A 23,597-nucleotide genomic window follows, 5' to 3' on the forward strand; every position below is an offset into this window, starting at 1 on the left:
TAGATGGGCCCCTCCTAGGCCCTTGGAAATAATCATAAATGATTTCCATCCAATTTTTTTCGCAAAAAATGTATTAATTAATTAGCTGATGTTTATCACACACACACATGTCGAAAATAACAAACAAAACTCAATATTAGAAGGTCAGATGCAGCAGGATTTCTTCCTGAAAGCCCTGACTGTCTTTCACAAAGGTCACACCCTTTTCTGCTGCGGCTGACATCAGATATTAAAGCAGTGTCCGCTGTGTGTGTGTGTGTGTGTGTGAGTGTGTGTGTGTGACTTCAGGACTGATGTAAATTATTCAGCAGTGGTGTGTTCCTCTCAGGGTGATTGGAAGTAAAAGCGAAGCCTCTTCTCCCTCTCTGCGCTGACCTGCTCGATGCCATCAGCAGCTCCCAGAATGCAGCTGTCCCGCATTAATGATTCATGGCCGTAACTCTGCGGAAGGTGTTTGGAGGTCCTCGTCTGATGCATCTTCACCTCCCTCTTGCGATTTGGAAACATCCTGACCTTCTGCTCAGGAGAGTATCTCTGTTCGGAGATTCTGGGTGCAGACGGGGTTTTGAGGAGATCAGGTTTGGTGACCTCGGGATTGGATCTCCGCTTCGGCGGTTCTGTCGGCGTCATCGGACCGTGAGTTCCCGTTCTGGATGAGGATCGGCACCTCCAAACCCGAAGAAGCAGTGCTCGGCCGGAAAGGGGTGGCGGGGTGGAGGAGGTCTGGAGAAATTCAGATGTGATGGAACAGGAGACGGAAAGACGGATCGGTGCGGCGTCGGCGGCGGTGCTTGTCCTGGTGACGGAGGAGCCGAGATCAAGCGAAGCTCTCAATTTACCGGTCCATCTAAGTTCCTCTTCTCACCTACGGTTGCCGGCTGTGGGCCGTGATCGAACAAGCGAGGGTGAGTAGCTCAGCAGTGCGTCAAATCTGGAAATCTCTTAAAATAAATGGCATTTATTCAGGATCCTGGATATCAACTACTCCCATTCTCTTCCTCCGAGCGATCCTTCGGTCGTTGGCTCATATTCGGCTTGTGAGTCAATGGTACTGTTCTGGGATCTGCATCCAGCACCAGGTGAGAATAAAACAAAGTCACTCAACACTTCATATTCATATCAATCATATTTTGAAATGATGTAACCGATGCTTTCAAGTCGTTGCCAGGTTGGCCCGATGGAGCAGGTCTTCAGGGCTATTGGTTTCCTCGATATCTTAGTCACAAATGTACCCACACGTAGATGCGAGAAAACAGTGTTCAAAGAACAGAAAGGCTACAGACGACATTACTTGACGTTGGGGTCGGCGACGGGAGGACTACGGTGCCCTGGTAGAGGGCGACACGCTACCGGGTGAACAGCCGGGCGTCGCCGTCCAGGGAACTCCGGCATCCAAACTCCCACGACAGAAGCTCAGAAGGAAAGAAGACGCAGCAGGGTAGTGGACTCAGGACGATTTGCAGATTCCTCACTGAAGATACGGTGCACATACTCTCCTAGGCTCTAGTCATCTCTCGTCTGGACTACCGCAACTCCCTCCTTGCGCTGCCCCAGTGGTGACCATCAGGCCTCTGGTGCTTATTCAGAAAGCGGCAGCCCGCTTGGGCTACAACCGTCCCAAATTCTCCAACAGAACTCCCCTTCTCATGCCCCTACATTGGCTCCCAGTAGCCTACGGGCAGTGAATGGGATACCCCTGTCTTATCTCTAGGATATGGTCAAGCTACATGTACTACCAGTCCCCTCCGATCTGCCACCTCTGGGCAACCGTCCACTCCGTCGCTCAGAGCCCCCGGCTGCCGATCGAACCGGTCTCGGCCCTTCTTGGTCTTGGCTCCCCGGTGGTGGAACGAACTCCCGAAAAAGGTCAGAACAGCGGGGTGCCGTCCATCTTTCACCGTGAGCTGAAAACATACCTCTTCACCAAGCACTACCCTACTAATTGCACTTAGAAGAAGAAATGAATGTATATGGTTTTGAGATGCCTATTTGGTTGGGTGGTCACTTCTGACTTCTGACTTCCGACTACCGGTACTTTGGATCTTCGGTGACCGAATTGCACTTTTTGGAAGTCGTTTCGGATAAAAGCGTCTGCCAAATGACTGGAATATAATGTAATGTAGTGACAGCACAGGAAGAGGGGTGGCTGGTGAGAGATGGAGCGGCAGCAAACCAGACGGCAACCGGAGACACTTGGAACTTTAAGTCGTCACCGATTGCCGGAGACGAGCGCCCGACCCCAACACGACCGCCCAATCGGACACAAGGACGAGCTCTGCCAAATATAAGGGAGTCAAGGTTTTTGTTGTTGTCATCAGAGGGGACACTTAGAGACCAACCGTTCACTCTCACTGGAAACACAAAGTCTCTGGCCGAATTAAAAAAGGGTGCGTGAAGTGAATGTTGACTGGAATATTTAGGAGCGAGGGAATTTCCCAACTGGATTGGTTCCACGCTGGAATTCACTGAGCTTCTGAGAGTGACTTATTCTTTCACAAATATTTGTAAAAACAGTCTGCGTGCTTAGGTGCTTGATTTTATACTCCTGTGGTCACGGAACTTATTGGAAAAAACTGATTCCAATTATTTGGATGGGTGAGCGAATACGTTTGGCCATATAGTTTATTTGCAATACCGACGAGTTAACACCTCCTTGACGATCTGTCTTTTGCATGTGTAAAATCAAAAGCAAAAATAAAAAAATTCCAGATAACACACCGACGTTATCACGTGGGCTTTAACAAGCCCCCCCACCACCAAAAAAAAAAATAAAATAAAATAAAAAAATGAAATAAAAGTCCAGGATTACATGACAGCCTTTATCTTGCGTGACAAGCTGGGACACATTTAAGGTGGCCCGTGTACCGCCGTGATGCAAGAGGATTTGACTTCTGGGACGACGCAATCTTCTTATTCACATTCTCTCTCTATCTGTGTGTGTGTGTGTGTGTGTGTCCTGACCCAGTGTAATCCTGTGGTCTAAACTGTAATACACACACACACACACACACACACCGTTCAGCCCTCCATCTATACCAAGAACACAAGCTCAGGTCTGATGAGTATAATCTGCCATGAGCTGCATCCAACCTTTATCATCATCACATGAACGGGGAACGCGTTTTGTATATTCACACACACACACACACACACACACACACACACACACACATATGCGCAGCATTCTTGTAAATACACATTCATATTTATTACCATTTACTATTTACAGGAGACTATAGATTGACATTTCGACATAGACTTTTCATTTAAAACATTCATTTCTTTTCCACAATCCCCTTTTTTTTTCTTGTCAAAAGAAAGGATAATTCATATCCAATAGTATTAACTGTACAAAGACAGCCTGTAGGTACAATAGTTGACATAAAAATCCTCTTATTTTAGTCGATGCAAATCATGTGACAACAAAAACCAGTGTTTCCCATCACAATGACTTTTTTTTTTCTTTATTCCCACGGCGGAGCCGAGTGATCACAGACGACGAGAGCTCGTATGTACATGCACTAAAGTGCTAGTGTTCAAAAGGCATGCAAATATTTGACCCATATTCGTACGGCTGCCTTCAGAATATGCATAAGTTTTGTTATCACCCATCTCCGACATGTACGGGATGAAACATTCACGCCGACGTCGTGCGCGGCCGCTGCTGCTGCCGCCTTGGTAAAATGCGAAAAAAGAAAAATCAGTATCACGTTAATACCCCGATTTCACATTAGAATAAGACATGAACGGTATATTATAATAATAAAACCGCTCATGTCGTAACATTCACGTTAGCATTGCACCACCAGCAACTTCCTGTTTCGAAAAACAAATACTGTATTTTATGGTATTTGTTGTTGAAATAACTTGTCAAGGATTGTTTTTTTTTTTTGCTACCCCGGTGATGGGAAACCATGTTAAAACGGGGTTAAATATCTGGTTGTTTTTGTTTTTTTTTTTGTATTCGGCCATTTATCCATTTGTTTGTTCATCATCCATCGCGCTCGTCCTGCAGTCGGGGCCCGAATCCACCGCGTCTGAGAGGCGGGGTTCCCCCTGGATCCATCCCGGGACCACTAACAGGAGAAGAACCGCTCATCCCGTCATTCACACGTCATTTAGAGAAATAAAACGAGGAAAACGCCCCCTTTGTCGTAATCCAATCGGGGATCTTCTTGCTGCGAGGCGTTTAGGCTAACCGTTGCACCGCCGAAGTTGCACACCATATGGTATTCGAACGTGATACTGATCCTCTTTTTTTTTTTCTTTTTTCCGAGGCGGCGGCAGAACGCCGCCGCACAACGTAAACATCGAGAAGTACATTAGCGTTGGAACTGACATCATGTGTCTCCGCTTCCAACCCGGAGAAGCAGAAAGTTGTTTATCTTTTGTCTTCAAGAAAACGGAACTCGAGCCTCAAAAAAGGCCGGGGCTGGGAGGGGGATGTAAACAAAAATGTAAACAAAAAAAAAAAAGATGGTGTAAACAATACGGATGCGATAGCTGAGAGGAGGAGAGAATTATCTGCTTTTTTTTTTTTTTTTCAAAAAAAAAAAAAAAAAAAGGTGACTAAAACACATCCGACAAACCAAAGTGTGTACAGGCACCTTCAACGGAGATGTTTCTTTTTTTTTTTTTTTTTTTTAGTTTGCGCGATGTTTGGTTGTTGACGATGACATTACAGTACATTTCCAGGCTCCTCCCGCTGAGAGGTGCTGGTTTCTTGTCCTGGTTGGTCAGCTGGTGTTACCTGGCGGGTCCCGACCCTCCTTCGGGCTCTGTCTCCTGGCTTTTCTGTGTGAGGTACTGGGTCTTGTGAGGCTCCGGTGAGAAGAGAGGCAGGCTGAGATGGAGGAAGGAAGGAGGGCGCGGAGGTAGAGGCCCGCCTCACACCGGCTCCTCGCCCTCCAGGACGGCTTCCCGATGCCCCGGCGGCGGGAAGGTGAACCTCCTCTTGGAGCCCTCGCTGTACTTGGGGGAGGAAGAGGGGGAGCGGTTAGCCCAGCGGGAAGGGGGGCGGCGGTTGGCGGGGCGGGCCGGTCTCAGGAAGCAGGCGTCCAGGGGCGGGGCCACCGGGGAGCGAGGCAGGTCCTGCCGACGACAACGTAGCGGTGAGTGAGGCGGCCGAGTATCCGCCCGGTGCGGCAAAGTGACAAACGTGGTGATACGGAGACAGGAAGTGACAAACTTGGAGAAGCGAGGAGAGCGGTGAGCGTGAGCCGTGAGGATGTTTGGAACAGATAGAAATATGAAGAGGTGACATCACAGATGAAATTTGGTGGTTTTAAACCGCAGTTGGAACCCCAATGCATTTGGTTGGTTGGAACATTTTTGGGATCCTGGGACTGTTTTTTTAACGCCTACACCAAAAGGGAACTGACACAAACTCATCAACGCTTGAGTGTTTGTGTTTCCAAGCCGCCACCTGCTCGGCCAAACAAAGGGTCACTAAAACAGGTGCAGGCATGGAGAGAACGTGCCAAAAAAACAGCAATAGCGGTTTTCTTCCCTGACTTCCTGCTGAACGCTGACATTTGGTTCATTGGCAGACGTTTTTCAACTTTGCCTGAGCTACATTTCTACACCCAGCCAACACCATTTAATTCAATGTTATTTTATTCTAATTTGTTTAATGTCATTTTATTTTATTTCTAAGGATGTTGCTTTATTTCATTGCAGTCTAATTTATTTTATTTAAATTTATAATATTTCATTCATTTTATTTCTTTCTTTAAATGTTTCACGTATTTAATTTTATTTTACCACTTTACTGTGTTTCATTTGAGACGACGGTCACCCACTCGAGTCCGATCTGCCACCAAAAGGAAAGATCAGCCCCCTTCCTCCAAAAAAATCGCACTCACAAACATCTTTAACTTGCGTTTCGTTTTCTGCAAAACCATAAATCTTAATAATGAACCCGAGCACTCCAATGTCCCGGTCAAACTGTACACATGTATATATATTGAGTATGTGAAAGTACTTTAAAAGTGTCCTGTTGACAAGTCATGGACTCACACCAACTAACCTCCAGCCCTCTTTCCCATCCATCCATAAATCTCCTCTCTGGTCCTCCTCTAGACCTCTTGCGTTGCAGCGCGTCCATCAGTGTCCTTTGCCCTCCCTCCCTGTCTTCTACACGCCGTCCAACCAGCTTGTTTCTTCACCGCTTTGACCCTAAGAACTTAAAATCCCCCATCTTCTTCATCTCCACTGGTAACCTCAACATTCCACCTGTGTCTATCTCATTTGTAATGTCCCCTCCAGAGAAGAAAAACAAGTCCAGTTGCCACGACAAGATTTGACAACCATATAGATCACAGTGTCATCTGCAAAACATCGTAGTTTACCCTGCCAGAAATACACCGAGGAAGTGTTTACATTATATGAATTTACATTTATTTATGACTTGAAGGAGAGCTCGCTCGGAACTACATCGATTTTTGATGAGGTATAATGATTGAAATATCACCTAAAAATCTGCATAGAAGTAAAATGAGCACACACGACATGAAAATGTCCCCAAAAACACTTATATTGCAAAAAAAATTATACTATTCAATTCATTTTATTTATTTCTTTTAAATGTATTTCACGTATTTAATTTTATTTTATTTTACCACTTTACCGCATAAGTGTACCCAAAAAACACTTATATTGCAAAAAAAAAAAATAAAAAAAATAATAAAAGAGCAAATGAGTGGGGATTAAAATAAATGCCATGATACAGATAGTTTTTTTAGGGGGCGTCTACATTTAATGTTAATTGCTTGTTCACAATGTGTATAGAGGCTGAGGGATTGAAAAGAGGTTGATGAATGTTTTCTATATTTCTGCTGCGGTTCAGAACTGTGCCTTCAGGGCAAAGTGATGAAAAGAAGGTGGTGAGAAGCGAGAGAGCGACTGCGGTTTAGCTTTTGTTGCCAGTTAGAGGTGAGAAAGCGTGATTGGCTGGATGCTCCAAAACTACCGCTATGATTTACTGACGGCTCAGAGTTTGGACGATGAAGAGACGAACGGGGCGAGGAGTGAATCAGATGGAGGGATGGAGCCACGAGTGAGGGAGATGACGGGATGTGTTGATAAACAAAGATGGCGGGGCGGTGTCCGTGTCAGAACATGGTGAACAGTGAGCACACCGGGAAGTTTAGTTAGTCGTTTTACCGGCGGCTTGCAGGTTAATCCGAAATATCCTACGTGATACTGAGACATCAGATCGCACAACGGGACAGATCATGCAGTCAGTGTGGAGGAGGTCAGTGGAAACAGGAACGCAAGGAGAACACACACCTTCAAACTTCACAGAAAGTGCTTCCCACTTCAAGGAAAAATCCACTTTACGCTTTTAATGGACCAGAATAACCCCGCTTTTCCCGTCTCACCTGTTTCTGGCAGATTCCTCATCCGTCTCACCTGTCTCGGGCACATACCTCACCCGCTTCATCCGGGACATGCATGCCCCTAACCTGTCTCTGGCTTCACCCCCATTCCATCTTACCTACCTCTGGCACGTAGCTCACCTGTCTCAACCATCCATGACTTAAGACTCACCCATCTCATCTGTCTCTTTCAAGTCCCACACCTATCTTATGCATGTCCATCGCCCGTCTGACGCTTGTCCATCACCTGTCTGTTGCATGCCCCTCACCTGTCTGTGGTACATCCCACACCGATCTCATCAGTCTATGGTATGTCCCTCACCTCTCTATGGCACATTGAAAGGTAAGGGACCTCTAACATTAACCTGTCTCCGGCTTATCCCTCAACCATCACACCTGTCTGTTGCATGCCCCTCACCCGTCTATTGTATGTACCTCACGTATCTCACCTGTCTAAGGTACGTCCCTCCCCCCTCTTTCCTGTTTATGGTACCACCCTCACCCATCTCCGGTATGTACCTCACCTGTCTGTGGTATGTCCCTCACCTATGTTACCTCTCGATGGTACGCACCTCACCCATCTCACCTGTCTATGGTACATCCCTCACCTATGGGTGAGGTACATACCACCCGTCTCACCCTTCAAGCAGGTACCTCACCTGTCTATGGTATGTACCTCAACTATCTCAAGGTACATCCCTCACCCTTGTCTCCTGTCTATGGTACCACCCTCACCTGTCTATGGTATGTACCTCAGTTGCTCCACTTGTCTAAGGTACGTCCCTGACCCCTCTCTTCTGTTTATGGTACCACCCTCACCCGTCTCAGGTATGTACCTCACCTGTCCAGGGTATGTACCTCAGATGCTCCACCTGTCCAAGGTACGTCCCTCACCCTAGTCTCCTGTCCATGGTACCACCCTCACCTGTCTATGGTATGAACTTCAGCTGCTCCACTTGTCTAGGGTACATCCCTCGCCCCTCTCTTCTGTCTATGGTACCTCCCTCACCTGTCTTCGGTACATGCCTCACCTGTCTACGGTATGGGACTTACCTCACCTATCTCATCTTTCCCTGGTACATCCCTCACCCATCTCACCTATCTACGGTACATCCCTCGCCTATCCAGGCAGGTACCTCACCAGTTCCACCTGTCTATGGTATGCACCTCACTTTTTCCACCTGTCTCTGGCCTATTCCTCACCTCAGTTATGCATGCCTCTCACCTGTCTCTGGCTTATCCCTCACCCAGCTCATCTGTCTCTGTCCCTCACCTTTCTCATGCAAGCCCCTAATGTCATTTGTATGTCCTTGCCTCCTGTCCTCACCTTGCATCTGTCCCTTCTTCTGTCTAGAACTCTAGCAATGTCTTATTTTAATCGTTCCCCTCCATGGTGACTGAAACGAGGGATGACACAAGCACTGTGTCTGGATGTGGACTTTTCCTTAAAGCAGGCAAATATGTGTAACCCTCGTATCAGGACATCAAACGCATCCCAGAGGGGACAGACAGTGATGAACGTGAACGGTCATCTCCAAACTGTTGGACGTCTTGTTAGTGAGGGGGTGAATGGCAAAGGAACTGTAAGAGGAGGTAAGTACTATGTGGGGTGGGGGAGAAAAGAAAAAAACAAAAAAACTCCAGTCCGTCCACAAACGGGGAGATAAAGACTGAGGGACCTGGCAAGAACGTGTTAGAACATTCCAGAAGCACGGCAACCGGCCTGCGCCGGAGAGCAACAAGAGTCCACAAGAGCGTTCCCCGCTTCGTACCAAAATGAATCGGGATCAGGTGAACTGAGAAACTATGACACTGCCGGTAACCAGGATCTAAATCATATGACTGAGAATGTGAACTTTAAAGGACCAAACCAGCTGTTTTTCAAGATTTATTTCACAAGAGTGACTGGAAGTAGTTTGGGTATGCTAAGTTGTTAATGGGCTGTTTTATTGTTCCAAATGATTTGGCCAATTTAAACAACACAGCGATAGTACTGATGGATCAAGCTTTTTTCTACTGGATAAAAAGGCGATGTGTCCGTTTATTACTTTGAAGATACTTCATACCCCCCCAGCTGCTCCAGTTGGCCTGGTTAGCGCCTTGCATGGCAGCTCTGCCTTGGTACTGCATGGTCTGAAAGCACTCAATGAGCCGAGACCATTTTACCAATTTTACCGCATTCCACTCAGAGTGTTGTCCATAGAGTGTTGTCAAATATTGTCGTGGCCACTGGACATGATGTTTTTTCAGAGTTTCCTATAAATAGCTGCTGAGGTCGGGCATTGGTCCGACTTGGACCAATTCAGACACTAGGTCGGAAGGAGTTGCTGTGTTCATGTGTGCTTTGTTTGGGGAACAAATGTACGAATTTTCAGGAAGAACCCGAGTTACAATCCGAATTCAGATTCCTGGAACAAAGGTGCGAATTTTGGGGACTCCCCAAAACTTGTACCTCTGTTCCCCAAACAACACACACACACACGCACAATGTCGCAAACTTTAACAAAATAAGCGTGTCTCCACTTGGAGACTCCCTACAGTCTAACAGAACTGAGAAGGCCTCTTGGATGAAGGGGTCTTCAAGAATCATCCTCGACTTGTGTGGTTACAACTTTATGTTCGTATAAATAACAAGTTTAAAAATAAATAACAAATTTGAAAATAAATAATTTTAAAATATTTTATCATAAAAATATATTCTAATAGTAATATAAAAAACTAATGAAATTAAAATCATAGATTAATAATCAAAATTATTTATTATTTATCCTACCAAAAGTAGTATAAATATAAGCAAATAATCTCTGAAATAAATACATTTGACAGAAAATCAATGAATTAAATGATTTCATTAAAAATAATTTATGATCTATCCTTTCAAAAGTAGCATAAATATAAGCCACTAATCTCGTTGTGCCTGTATAACCTGTTGGTTGATAAACCTCAACTGATTGTGAAAGCACTAATAGCGGGTCACATGTTGATATTTGGCAAACGTGTATAAATCTGGTTTAAAACGATGTCAACATCAGGTTGTTGTTAGACTTTGCGGTTAACGAACCAAAACGGGCTTTTTGACGTTAAGGTTGATGAAAAAAATACAGTATTGTGGTCTGTCAGCAAACATCAAGTGGGACAATAAAATTAGTTTTTCTATATTTCTCTGAGCACTTAACAGTTAGCAAAGTCAGAACATCTGACATTTTCTTTTAGAGTATCACATTTGTCCCTTGGGCTCACAAATTACAATCAGGAAGTATGTCATTGGGGAATGGCAAAATTAGTTAAAATGATGCAAAAAAAAAAAAAAAAAAAAAAAAAGTCGATTCGAAGAAAAACAGCAGAATGGTCCTTTAAAAAAAAAAAAACAACAAAAAAAAAAACAACAACAGATGGCCTATATACCAAGAAGAAGGATGCATGCGGGCGTCGCCGCCGAGAAACAGGTGCATCGCCGCTGCACCGCTCCGACGGCGGCGCGCTCTGTCACTTTGCCGCCCTGTGAAGCATGCGTGGATGAAGAGGGGTGAGGAGGGCGGAGAGGTAAACCCCCGCCACGGATCGTAGAGGAAGAGGAAGAGGAAAAGGAGGAGGAGGAGGAGGAGGAACTTACATCGCGGAGACAAGCAGAGTTAGAGTCCCCAAGGAGTTGTTAGTATGACAGTGTGGTTCTGGATCAGCAGGAAGGGAGAGAAAGCACGCGAGGGGAGAAGGGGAGGGACGGGAAGAGGGAGAAGAAGGGAGAGAAGGAGGGAAGATAGAGCGGGAAATGTTAATCGGCAAAACCGGGCAAACGAAGAAGAGGAGATACACGACAAGTCCGCACTTTCCGCGAGGGAAGTCGAAGACCCGTTCATTTTTGACCTGGAAAAAACACGGGGGAGAAGGAAGGGGGCGCCTCGTCCAAGGGTGGCCTTTGCGTCCATACGGAGGACAGAGCGTAAGGATGCCGTCCGTCCATTTTAGCGAAATAGGGGATCTCCTAGCGGTTGAAGTCACGGGATGGAAGTTTCGATTTGACCCCCGAAAAGGAGACACGGGTTACGGACCTCTAACGTGAAATGTCCGCTGCCCAGTCAGGGATGGGTGCCGGTTCAAAATAGTCAACTATGTGAAAAGACACATATCTCTTGTCAAAATCTTCTTGTTGTGGCAACTGGACTTGAATTTCTTCACTTGATGATGTGTCGACCCTCATCCCAGAGGCTTTTCCCAATATAGCTGCCTGGGTTTTGGGTATAAGGTAGGTGTAAGGGGTTGTAATGCTAATGGGTATCATTTGTTGGGGACAAAAGAGCTACTTTTGGGGGTTTACCAGGACTGGAATGGGAAATGGTAAAGCTAAACAAAGGAGTGAAACCTGTTGGATCCCATGGACTGAGGCTCGGGTGGAAGTTAGCGTGGGCTGGTTCTGGTGGTGGATCTCACCCCAGAGGTTTCTTCAGTTCTAATAACCTGTGCGGAGTTTCCCGAAATGACTGCCAAGGTTTTGGTCGGGTCTAGGTTATTGTGTAAATGGAAGAGTCTTTCTGCAGAAACTAAGTGGAAGGGGAGTTGTTATGCTAATGGGGTGTCATTTGTTGGAACAAAAGAGCAACTTAGTGGGATTACCTAGTGGGATATTCGGAAAGTCCCCACAGGTCATTAGAACTGAAGAAGCCTCTCGGATGACGGCTGAAGCATCTTCAAGTCAAGACATTTAAGTCCGGTTGCCACGATAAGAAGATTTGGACAAGAATTCACCATGACCTGGATGACCGAGAACCTCCACAGACATATCTCTGGTCAGCATCTGTGGAGGAGCCTATGATTGCGCGAAACGTCATGCGACATTAAGTTTTTTATGCTATATGTAGAATAAATTACCTTTCTTTTACAATTACAATTTTTTTTCCCGAGTTCCAATTGCGATATGGGGTTATTGTCTTCAGTCAACCCGTTTTGGATTGGAGAGCCGCTTCGGGCTTTCAAGCTGTAGGAACATCGTGCAGGTCCGGGAACCTTTTTCAGGAGCTAGCCCGATTTTCGTGCATTGGGACGGCACAGGAACTCTCAGTTCCAAGATCCATTTCAGCTTCTACTCCAAGGAAGGGTCCTTTTACGGTTCCATAGGAACTCATAGCGGGCACCTTTTTCTTGCGTCAGAATGGACAGAAGCTGCAAGCAATGGACCGCCGAAATGGTACGACCTGCTACGCAACAGAGGGGTTTCCAGGAACATCGACAGTTTGGGCAGAAAGAGTCTGTAGTTAGCTAACTGTAGGCTTCTTCACAGTGCAGGGAGAAGATACAAACACTTCAACCCATCTGATAGTCCATGGTTATTATTCCATGAATGGTGCCGTTGCTTCCTCCTCCATGTTGTCCTTGTCGCCTTCCTCTTCATCTTTTTCTGGTGGTTTGTTTTTGCGCGTGGCGCTTCAGGTGCATGTCGTTAGGGGCCCCTACCGTGCTCCTTTACTGAAACCAAAAGGTTCCCCCGGAGAAGGGTGGTTCCTCGAATGAAACCGGAGCTGGAAAGCTCTCAGAATTGCCGTCCCCAAAAAGCAAAGTTCGCTTCTTTCCCAGGTCAGCTGGATGGGTGTCGAGAGAGACCGAGCGCGTAAGAGCGCCGATTTCACCCCGCAAAACGAAAGTGTTGGCCTTTCCTTGAACGGTGCCTTTTTTCCCCTGATCGACGGTACGCGCATTGCCCGATTTATTTTTTCACAAAAAAAAAAAAAAAATTGCTATGCCGCGGGATGATTGATTACAGCGCTGGCGTCTGAACGTCACTTTCACTTCCAGCGGCTCACTGACACATTAATTTCGGGTCGTGTCTCGGCGAGAATTGAAAGCGAACTGAGCGGGGCTACAGCGGGGAAGAAAGTGCAGAGTGAGAGAGGAAACCTTATAGAGCCTCTACGGACTGAAAGAAGGTAACTTAATTTTTTAACATTACCATAGCATCAGTCAGTGCTTTCGATCTGAGAATAAAAAAAAAAACAAAAAGCAGCAACATTTTAGGCATTCGTGCAAAATGATAGCGTAGCTGCAGTCTCTGCTAACCCACAGATAGATGCCCTCAAAGTTTCTTCGTCAACCTTCATCTGGGAATTCCAAGGAAGCATCACAAACATCGAGTCGATGTTATAAAACACGAGCCGGCCAAATGAGCGATGAAGCGATGGATCCAGCGGCTCTGCATATTTACCTCGATACATCCAGGCTGTCTGTCTGAGTCGGCCGGCCTGCCGCCGTCACGGCCGTGTGCCCCCGCTTGCAGCCGCCGCTCCTCCCTGGAGCTCTGCTCCTGCAGCTTCTTGTTGAGGATGCGGGCGGCGTTTTCGGCCAACGTGTAGCCCGGAGGGGCCGAGAGGTCCTGCCGGATGGTCACCACCTCTGTGTTCTTGTCCCCCTGCGTCTCCACTATCAGCTGGACGGGGCTGGGGGAGCGCCCGCGGGCAGTCCTGGGGTCCGAGGTCAGGGCGCCTTGGGCGGCGCCCGGCTCGGGGGCGGCGGGCGGAGCCGGGCGGGAGCGGCTCGGGGACTTGTTGAACTTCTGCATGGAGTCATACACCACCGGAGTGTGGTCGATGATATTGAAGAGGCTGGAGAGGCCGTCGTTGATGGTGGTGTGGACAGGGCTGTCGCGGGTGGTGGTGGAGCGGGCCCACGCCGACTCGCTGTTGCCCTTCTGAGGGGTGGTCGGGGTAGAGGCGCGGCTCGTGTTGGGCGGCTCCGCCTTGCTGGAGGTTGACAGCTTGCGTTGGAGCTTTGGCGAGCCATACTTGGGCGAGCAGCAGGGTCGCTCAAACTTACTCTGGACTACGGGAGAGTACTGGACCTTCCTCAAGCTGCGTGACGGAGAGGAAATCGGCGTGTTGCCTCCTTTCGGGGTGAGGCAGCGGTGGGGGCTGCTCGTCAAGTTTCGCAGCAGGTCCGTCTGCAGACCCACGCTGATGGTCTGGGTAGTCTGGGTGCCTCTCGTGGTAAAACCGTTGGTTTGGCAAGCGGTGTCCCGGACCACAGGCCCGGAAGGGGAGCGGATGGCGTTCCTCACAGAGATGGCCACCTCCTTCATGTCATCGCTCAGATTTCGAGAGAGCTGCAGCTCCAGTGAAGAGGCGTAGCCCACGGTGGAGCAGATAGGAGACTGGTTTGGAGAAGTCCTCAAGCCCCCGCCCTCCAGAAGTCCACATGGCCACCTCCCACTGCCAAACACCTCATCTGACCCACTGGCTCCCATCCCCATTTCCCCTCCACCTCTGGCTTTGGTCCCCTTTGTGTAAAGGAAGTCTGGGTCTTGGACAGTGGGGCGATCCGACGGCCCATGTCTGGTGGGGCTGTGGAGGATGTGGACCCCGTAGTGGTCGGCTCCCATCCCCGCTGCCCCCGCTGCAGTGCACCTCAGCGGGGATTGGTGGCAGTGGTCCGGGGTGCTCAGGGTGCTGGTGGTCAGGCTGGCGCTGGTGGTGAGGAACCAGGAGGCTGGCAGGAAAGAATCTGGAACAGGCTCCCCTCCCTGGGCCTCGGAGGGCTTGTCAGTCCACACCTCCAGAGCCGGACCCAGGCCAGAGGTGGATGATGGGAAGTCCCAGCCCTTGTTGTTGAACTCCTCGATATACTTGAGGTCGTCGGGGGATAGCGGCGGGGTGACGTCGTCTTGGCCCTGCTGATCGTGCCGAGTCTTGTCGGGGAGGAACGGCGAGCTGTCCATCAATCGCTGGAAGTCGCTCATGGAGCAAACAGACTTGGCTCTGGACAACCACACAAGGCAAGTCAGACCATTTCTCAGTTGATGCAAAACAATGTCAATGATTTGCCTTTTGGCCGAATACTTTTGGACTTTTAAACTCTTACCTGAGTAAACTCCCGCCACCCATTTCCTCGTCCGGGTATGCAGTATCCCCTTCCCTTTCAGAGAGCTCATTCAGGGCCTGGAACACGACGGGAACAAGAACTAAATCACGCGGTCCAAGTGGACATATACATTTATAGACAAATGATAATAAAAAAAAAAGAGGAAATGAGTGAATACGGAAACAGGAAGTACCCTCTTAGAAGGCTACGTCCATTGGATTTGGAGGAGATGCCAAACATACAAAGATGGCCTAAAAGCAAAATTTTTTGGACATTTTGACAGGGTTGGGCTTTGTCAAGTTCATCTGATGTGACGTCTTCATGAACGCTTCCATGAATACTTTGAGAAGTCACCCAATGGCAGGTCATGTCATGACCACGTCGGCGACGTACTTCTTATCGTCACGCTTCGACGGAACCAGAGCCCAGATTGTCTTGTTTATCTGAACAACATTCAGCAAAGCGGCAGTTGGACCGACTTACGTGTCCTACAACTGACAACGATCTCGGTAAGAAGCCGTCTAGATAAGTTTGTCGTTGTCTTTACCTCATTCATGCAGGGGAACCTCTTCTCGCTGTCCAGTCTGGAGGGTGGAGGAACCTCCAGGCCGCCAAGCGGGTCCAGAGACAGCGCGTCCAGGAACAGGTTCTCTGTGGGTCCTCTCAGCCTGGCTGCCGTCCCCTTCTCCTCCAGCATGGCCTCGGAGTCGGAGTGGGAACGAGCCGGCGGCACCAGGACGGCGGCGGGTGCGCAGGGGGAGCGTGGCGAGCGAGGGGACCTCGGGGACCTCGGGGGGTTGCAGGGACTGTCCTGAGGGGAAAACACGCCTCTTTGGCCAGAGCTGCTGTCTTTAACATCCGCGCCCTCGCCTCGACGGCTGTTCAGCTCCCTCTGCAGCTGCAGAGGGTGAGAGGTAAAGGTGTACACTTCATCATCTTCATCTTAGAAAATGACCACAATGCACTGCTGCCTCCAACTACCCATTCATTCCTTCCCTGTACCACTTATCCTTCAGTCAGGGTCAGGGGGCTGTAGCCGATCCCAACTGTCATTGGATGAAAAGCAGGGCCACGTAAGCCATACAATCATTCACTCCCTTATTTGCACATCAGCTGTTCATTCTCTCAAAGAGACAAACAACACTCCACTCGCACGGTTGATAAATCAGAGAGAGAAAAGGCCTTTTGAATTTCACCTACAACACAACATCAGTGAAACACAACCACTGCCTTGAAGGCCTCATGGATAGCAACTACTGAACGGTATCTTGCATGACCACACTTTGACAGACTAGGAGGAGCTCGGGAATTGAACCAGGAATGCTTGGCCCCAAGTACGACCCTTGACCCCATGAGCCACACCGCCGAGGTCTCCAGTTCAGGGACTCCAGTGAACCTCCTTCATGTTTTTGGACTGTGGTAAGAACCCGGGTAACCTGTAGGAAACCTTGCAGACACTGGGAGAACGTGGCGATTCGACACGGAAAGGCCACCCTGTCAGGATCCAATCAGGGACCTTCTTGCTGTGAGGCGGAGGCGTGAACCAAAGGCCTCACTGTACATTACTACACTAGGTTAGTAATGTAGTACTGTCTGCTGTCTACTGTAGTACTGTCTACTGTCCAGATTAATTAATGTACTATTTAATGTCCATTTCAACTGTATTTTTCTATCTTATAACTTTCCACCTATTCATTCCTATTTGTAAATAATGTCCAAAGTTTTGGTCCATGTCACTTCATCCATGTGTATATGCTCATAGTGCCCTATCGGTAAATTAGTCTGGCATAATAGACCATGTACATTCTGTAAATTTGTTAATTATATCCGCGCCTGCTGCTTTCTTGTCCTCTGGTTGGACGCTAAAGTGCACTTGGTGGCACTGCACTTGTACACCTGTAATAACAGTTAAGTTGAATCTGATCTAATCTGAACAAAGCACCTCACAGGGAGGGAGGCGCCGGCACATTCCACAGAAGAAACCCCGTTTTTTTCGCCGACGTCGTAACTCCCGGCTGCCGGACGCTCTGTAATCCCCCTGCAGCATTCCTGCCGACTCGCTCGGTCTCCGAGTTCTCCATGACAAAGAGTCCCAGCTGCTGACCTGGACTTTGTGATACACTGCAGCACCGCTGAATAATGCATCTCTGCATCTGTAATTTATATAGATTTTTAAATGTGATGAAATCTCATGCTTTTTTTTCTAAGCAAGAACATTGCTTAGTGGCTCTGTTCTCCCAGGCTGGTATCATATTAACCTCGGCGTGTTTGACTTCCTGCCTGCGCCGAAGCGAGGTGAGATGTTGCAGCGCCGTTAATTAAATCCCACAGATGACATCCATTATTCAGTAATCCCTGTTGGGAGTCGGAGTTACTGGCAAACAGGATGCAAACAAGAGTGAAAAGGTGTTTCTCATCATCTCTGCGTCTTTTCCAACAGGCGGAGCCTTCAGATCTTCGACCAATCATATTTTCTGAGGAAAATTAATTGTAATCACATTACATTGCATTACGGTCATTTGGCAGACACTTTAATCCGGTGCGACTTACAAGAAGTGCAATTCAGTCACCGAAGATCCAAAGTACCAGTCAGAAGTCAGAAGTGACCACTCAACTAAATAGCCATCTCAGAACCATATACATGCATGCATTCATTTCTTTTTTTTGGGGGGGGGCAAGTGCGATTTATAGGGTAGTGCTTGGTGAAGAGGTATGTTTTCAGCTCACGGCGAAAGATGGGCAGCAACCCCGCTGTTATGACCTTTTCGGGAGTTCGTTCCACCACTGAGGAGCCGAGACCGAGAAGAGCCGAGACCGGTTTGATCGGCGGCCGGGGGCTCCGATTGATGGAGTGGACGGTTGCCCAGAGGTGGCAGATCGCAGGGGACGGGTAGGGACATGTAGCTTGACCATATCCTGGAGATAAGAAGGGCTGTCCCATTCACTGCCCGGTAGGTGACCACCAGGGACTTGAACTTGATATGGGCGGCAACCGGGAGCCAGTGTAGGATAAGAAGGGAAGTTGTGTGGGAGAATTTGGGACGGTTGAACTCCAGGCGGGCTGCCTCTTTCTGAATAAGCTCCAGAGGTCTGATGGTCACTGCTGGGGCACCGGCAAGGAGGGAGTTGCAGCATTTTAAAGCTAACCTTTTTTTTTTCTCAAGCTAATAGAGAATCAAAGCGGCACAGTGGAGCAGCCGTTAGCAAGAAGGTCCCCGATTGGAATAATGCAGGGTGGCCTTTCCGTGCTTACCCTGAGTCTGTGAGGGGTTCCTACGGGTTCCCCGGTTTCCCCCCACCGTCCAAAAACATGCAGGAGGCTCTAAGACGTGAACATGGTTGTCTATAAGTGGCCATGTGATCAATCCAGGGTGAGCCCCACCCTTCAACCCATAGGGCACCAACAGGCACCAACTCCCTCAAGACCCCGCACGATTGTCGCTACTTGTCACCCACCCTCGTTTTCTCACTAAACAGTCTCCGTTAGCATGCCGCTGTTCCACCCTTGGCTTCGAAGCGTAGCATTCACCTGTTCGCACAGGCACCGATGGCGGCGGAGCTGCAACTCAACGTGGGAACTCAACACGACCATCTGGAGCGACCGCAGTTTTGGTGTCTTGCTCAAGGACATGGCAGAAAACCAGGAATTGAACCCTGAAGTTGGAGCGATGCCGGCTCTACTACTGAACAGGCTGGGTTTTGATCCAAAGCTTCTTAAGAAAGCATTTGTATCACGCAAGAAGATCTTCAAAATACGGATTGATTTGTCGTGGAGTGCCACAGGGTTTGATCTTGGGGCCTGCATCATTTGCATATTGATAGTATTTGTCTATGATTACCATATTTTCCGCACTTTAAGGCGCACGTAAAAGCCTTCAATCTTCTAAAAAAGCGACAGTGCGCCTTATAACCCACTGTGCCTTATATATGGATCAATATTGAGCCACAAGAGGTCTCACAATTACTGAAAGCAGCTGCCGACTCCATTTTCTACATAGAAGAAGTGGAGCGCTGTGCATGCTGGGATACATGACTGCGCGAAGCGCGCATTTCCGTTTCCATTTGTGTGTGTGTGCGCGCGCGACCACACGTCGCCAAAGTAACAGCGGTAAAATGGTAAAGGGGAATTCCAGTCCGACACCACTTATGTGTGTATTAAGACCCCAAAACGGTACCTTTCAAAAGACACGCTTACGACGCAGAGTTTAAACTTAAGGCAGTCAGTCACTCAGTTGAACATGGGAATTAAACATGAAGGAATCAATGGTACGGAAGAGGAGGAAGCGACAAGATGACCTGCGCCAAGTAAAGAAGACCAAACAGAGTTTCCAAGGTAACAAAGCCAGATGGCTACAGTTAGAGGACTAACTTGAACAGTGGGTTTTTGAACAGAGAGCAGCAAGTAGAAGCGTCTCTGCAGTCACTATTCCAATGAAGGCAACAGCGCTAGCTAGCGACATGAGCATCAGGGAATTTAGAAGCGGTCCTTCTTGGTGCTTTCGTTTCATGAAACAAAATGAGTTGGAAATACATTGTTCGAACGAAGGTGGCGCAAATACCGGTAGGAGCTACCGGTACATACGGTACCGTATTGTGAATGCACTAACTTGTTTTGTGGGTGAACGGAGTTGTCAGAACGTTGGTTTGTATTCTATTAATAAAGTTTGACTGACTTATCTGACTGTTTTGTTGACATTCCCTTGCATAACGCAACCTCAGACACTTCTGTGGCTTCTATTAAATGGGCCTTATAATGCAGTGCGCCTCATATATGAAATTTTTCCTAAAATAGGCCATTCATTGAAGGTGCGCCTTATAATCCAGTGCACCTTATGGTGCGGAAAATACGGTACTTTTTTAAATCCCTGATCTGCGGGATTTAAAAGTACTTAGGCCACGACGGACTCTCATTTCCGACTCGATCGATCTCACCCTCTCCATCTTGCGGTGGAGTTCCCTTGTGTTGCCATCCCACTCCTGCCTCTGCCGGTCAAAGTGTTCCAGGAGCTCGGCCCTTTCGCGGCTCCACCTCTTCTCGCCGTGCTGCAGCTTCCAGCGGAGATCCAGGGAGGTGTTGTGGCTCTCGGCCAGCAGTCGCTGATGCTCGTCGCGCTCCTGCTTGAAGGCCCACTCCGGGTCTCTGCCGGCTTCCCCTTCGCCTCCCTGGGCTTCCCCTCTTATTTTGCATCGCGTCTCCTCCTCCAGCTGGAAAACAGAGAGGCGCATTTTGTTAACAGTTTTAAACTATAATTTAAGTATAAGCCGTTAGTTTAAACAACAATGGGGCTAATTTATGGATTTTTTTGGGGGGGGGGGGGGGGGGTAACGTGCTTCACACCCCCAAAACATTTGGCCTCGTTACATCGGACAAATTTAACGACCGTGAAATATCTCATGTTACAATGTGGACACCTGCGGCTCATAGACAAGCGTGGCCTATATATGTACACATACAGTTATTAAAGTTATTTTTAGCAGGCGCGGCTTATATTCAGGTGCGCTCAATAGTCTGGAAAATATGGTAAATCCATCCACTCACTCTTTCCCTCTACTGCTTTTCCTGGATCACGGGGCTGCCGGAGCCTATCCCAGCTGTCATTGGGCCACTGATAAGAGGCATATGATTATTTTGTACTACTTACTGACCTTTGCACTAAACTGTACAAAAAAACAAAAACATACCTCTGCTGCTACTCTCTCTGTCGTTAAATATCAGTTTGTATCTGCATGCATTTTGTACTTCCTAGTCTAATGTAACACTAACACTGTAATGTAGCACTTTACTGCTAATTTGCACTCAATTATTGTTATTTTGTTATTGTCACATCAACGTGGGGCTGTGAGAAATGTCTTCTCCATTCCTTTGTATGACCAGTAAAGCTGTCTTTTGCTTTTTTGTTTTCATCTTTTTCACACGTCATATCCAGACATACCATTATTTGCCTTCATTGCTCGCTACAGTGCAAGTAGAGTGGATAGATCGCATGTCATTAAAAATAACTGCTAGCCTATCATCAATCCCCACCGCTTGATTGACATACAGTACAGCCAATCAGAGATCTCTATACGAATACTGCTCCAACATGACTAATGGGTTTGGAAGTGTGCTAGAGGCTGGGCTACCTGTTAGTTGACTGAGTCCTTTCAGTGCAAGAAGTCACCAAAGTAAGGCAATGGCCAAAAATGTACACAATTATATTGTGCCATATATGTTCATGCTGTTATGCAAGGGAAACAATACATACACACAAGCGCGCACACACACACACACATATATGTATTGCTGGTTTATCATTTGGATGTTGTCATTTTAAGAGTAGCTCGCAAGCCAAAAAAGTAAGGGCACCCCTGGTTTAGGGTCTCCAATGGACCTACAGGAGATGTGCCTAATACGTTGATTGTGATCTACCGGTCGATCGCAAAGGTAGTGTGTGTAGATGGCGCGGCACTAAAACGTGGATGTCAGCCTATCATCCTCACGATGAAATTTGTCACTTGACTGAATTTGTCACGTCACTGCGCATGTGCACATAAGGGCGCGTTCTAGCAAGCTAGCGAGTTAGCCTCCGATTTATGTCTTCTAAACTTATGGGTATGAAAATGAGTAGGGGAGCTGGACCAAGTAAAAAGACTAAAACTTATCACTTCCGTACGGTACGGGAGGTGGACTTTTTTTTTAAATTATGTTATTTTCAAAGTGCGTTCGCCTCATCTACCGGTCTGCCATTGCTATACCGAAAAAGGGAAATGTGGAGCGGCGTTTTTTGACCGTTCATTAAATCTACAACGCCAACTTCCCTCCGAATAAGGTGATTACCAAAAAAGTACTCTGTTGTAGTGTGCCATAAGGGTTCATGTAGTTATGCAAGATCCACAAACATTTATTGTGTTAAGAATACTCAGTGGATATGTGAATAAATATATATTGAGCATTTTTAGGGGAGGTAGATCATTTTCTCATGGTCATTGAAAAGTATCTCACAAGGCACCCCTGACCTACAGCAACTGCATGTTTTTGGACTGTAAACGGAAACCCTATGCAGACATATGGGAATCAAACCATGGACCTTCTTGCGTGGAGGCTCAAGCAAGATTTAAATATCATGAAATACAAGAGACGGTAAAAAGTAGAGAAAAAGTCAGTGCAATCCCAGCCTATGTTTGTATGTCAAAGCCCGCCCAGCTCCACAGAACAAGCATTCAGATGTTCATCGGGGGACTCCTCAAAGCTGGAGAGCTTTGAGGCGGGGAGCTGCCTCCGGAAGCTCGTCTTCTCCGAGCCACTTTGTAATCTTCAGAAAAAAAAAAGAAGCTTTGATAATGTACGGGAGATGAATGACGCGGATCTCGCGACTCTTCTTTCTGATGCTCGCGTAGGATCCTCTTACAACTGTTTCATGACATTAAAGAAGAGAAGAAGTGTCCTAATAGCTGCTGATGGAGCGTCAACACATGAGTTGCAATGTCATTTTGAATCTTCTTTTTGTGCTTTGGGCTTTTCCCTTCAGGGGTCTCCACAGTGAATCAACCTGTTCCATCTAACCCTATTCTCTATATCCTCTCTCTCTTTCACACCAACTTACTTCATATCCTCTCTCATTACAACCATGGATCTGCTCTTTGGTACAATTCCAGCATCCGTCTACCAATATTTTCACTATTCCTCCTCTGTACATGACCCAACCATCTCAGTATCTGACGTTCTCTCCAAAACATCTACCATGTGCCGTCCCTCCGATGGACTCATTCCTGATCCTATCCATCCTGGTCACTCCCGAAGAGAACCTCAACATCTTCATGTCTGCGACCTCCAGCTCTGCCTCCTGTCTTTTGGTCATTTGGTCACTGTTTTTGGAGCATACAGCATCTCTGGTCTCACCACCGTCTCCTCTGCCTTTCCTTTCATTCTGGCTGATAGTCTTCTATCTCACAATTTTCTCCATCCATTTCAACCCGCTTGAACCCGTTTCGTCACGTCTTTTCCACACTCTCCTATGCTTTAGACAAATGTACCCTAAGTACTTGTGCAATGTCATTATAAATATAGACAGTTATTTGGGGGCTCGCGGACTCTGCCAATGACCTAAACGGAGTGTGAAACATGATGTAGCCTGAACGACGATATTAATATCTTGCAATGTCGACTCAAAAATATTCACCAATTATATCCACTCGCTTTCCCCGGGGTCACTAGGTGCGCTTGATGGGGCCCGTGGAGCTGGGCTTACTGTTGCGCCAAATGAAGATGTGATTCTTGCGCGTCGTGTCGGTGCTGTTTGGCGGCGTCGCTTCCCCGAAACGTGGAAAAATGTAACGCCGACTTTAATGGAGGCCTTCTTGAAACCCTTTTGCCGGGAGGTTCTTCCAAGACGCAGC

General features: G+C 47.6%; 1 protein-coding gene across 5 annotated transcripts in view; it reads right to left on the minus strand.

The window, feature by feature from the left end:
* Positions 1-3,183: 3,183 nt before the first annotated feature.
* Positions 3,184-23,597, minus strand: part of mtcl1 (microtubule crosslinking factor 1) — a 91,819-nt gene continuing 71,405 nt past the window's right edge. For 2 of the 5 annotated variants that reach the window (XM_086153366.1, XM_086153364.1), the window contains 6 exons: positions 20,154-20,426; positions 15,769-16,119; positions 15,222-15,298; positions 13,573-15,118; positions 10,993-11,050; positions 3,184-5,091 (listed from right to left, as the gene is read on the minus strand). In XM_086153366.1, the coding sequence (XP_086009492.1) occupies positions 11,012-11,050; positions 13,573-15,118; positions 15,222-15,298; positions 15,769-16,119; positions 20,154-20,426 (2,286 nt within the window). In that variant the 3' untranslated portion in view covers positions 3,184-5,091; positions 10,993-11,011. Of the gene's footprint in view, positions 5,092-10,992; positions 11,051-13,320; positions 13,346-13,572; positions 15,119-15,221; positions 15,299-15,768; positions 16,120-20,153; positions 20,427-23,597 lie in introns of all 5 variants that reach the window. The other 3 variants (XM_086153363.1, XM_086153362.1, XM_086153365.1) reach the window with 2 other exon arrangements.

This window comes from Fistularia commersonii, chromosome 10 (genome assembly GCF_037954325.1).
Source record: "Fistularia commersonii isolate RoL2024-O1a breed Wild chromosome 10, RoL_Fcom_v1.0, whole genome shotgun sequence".
Lineage (NCBI taxonomy): Eukaryota > Metazoa > Chordata > Actinopteri > Syngnathiformes > Fistulariidae > Fistularia > Fistularia commersonii.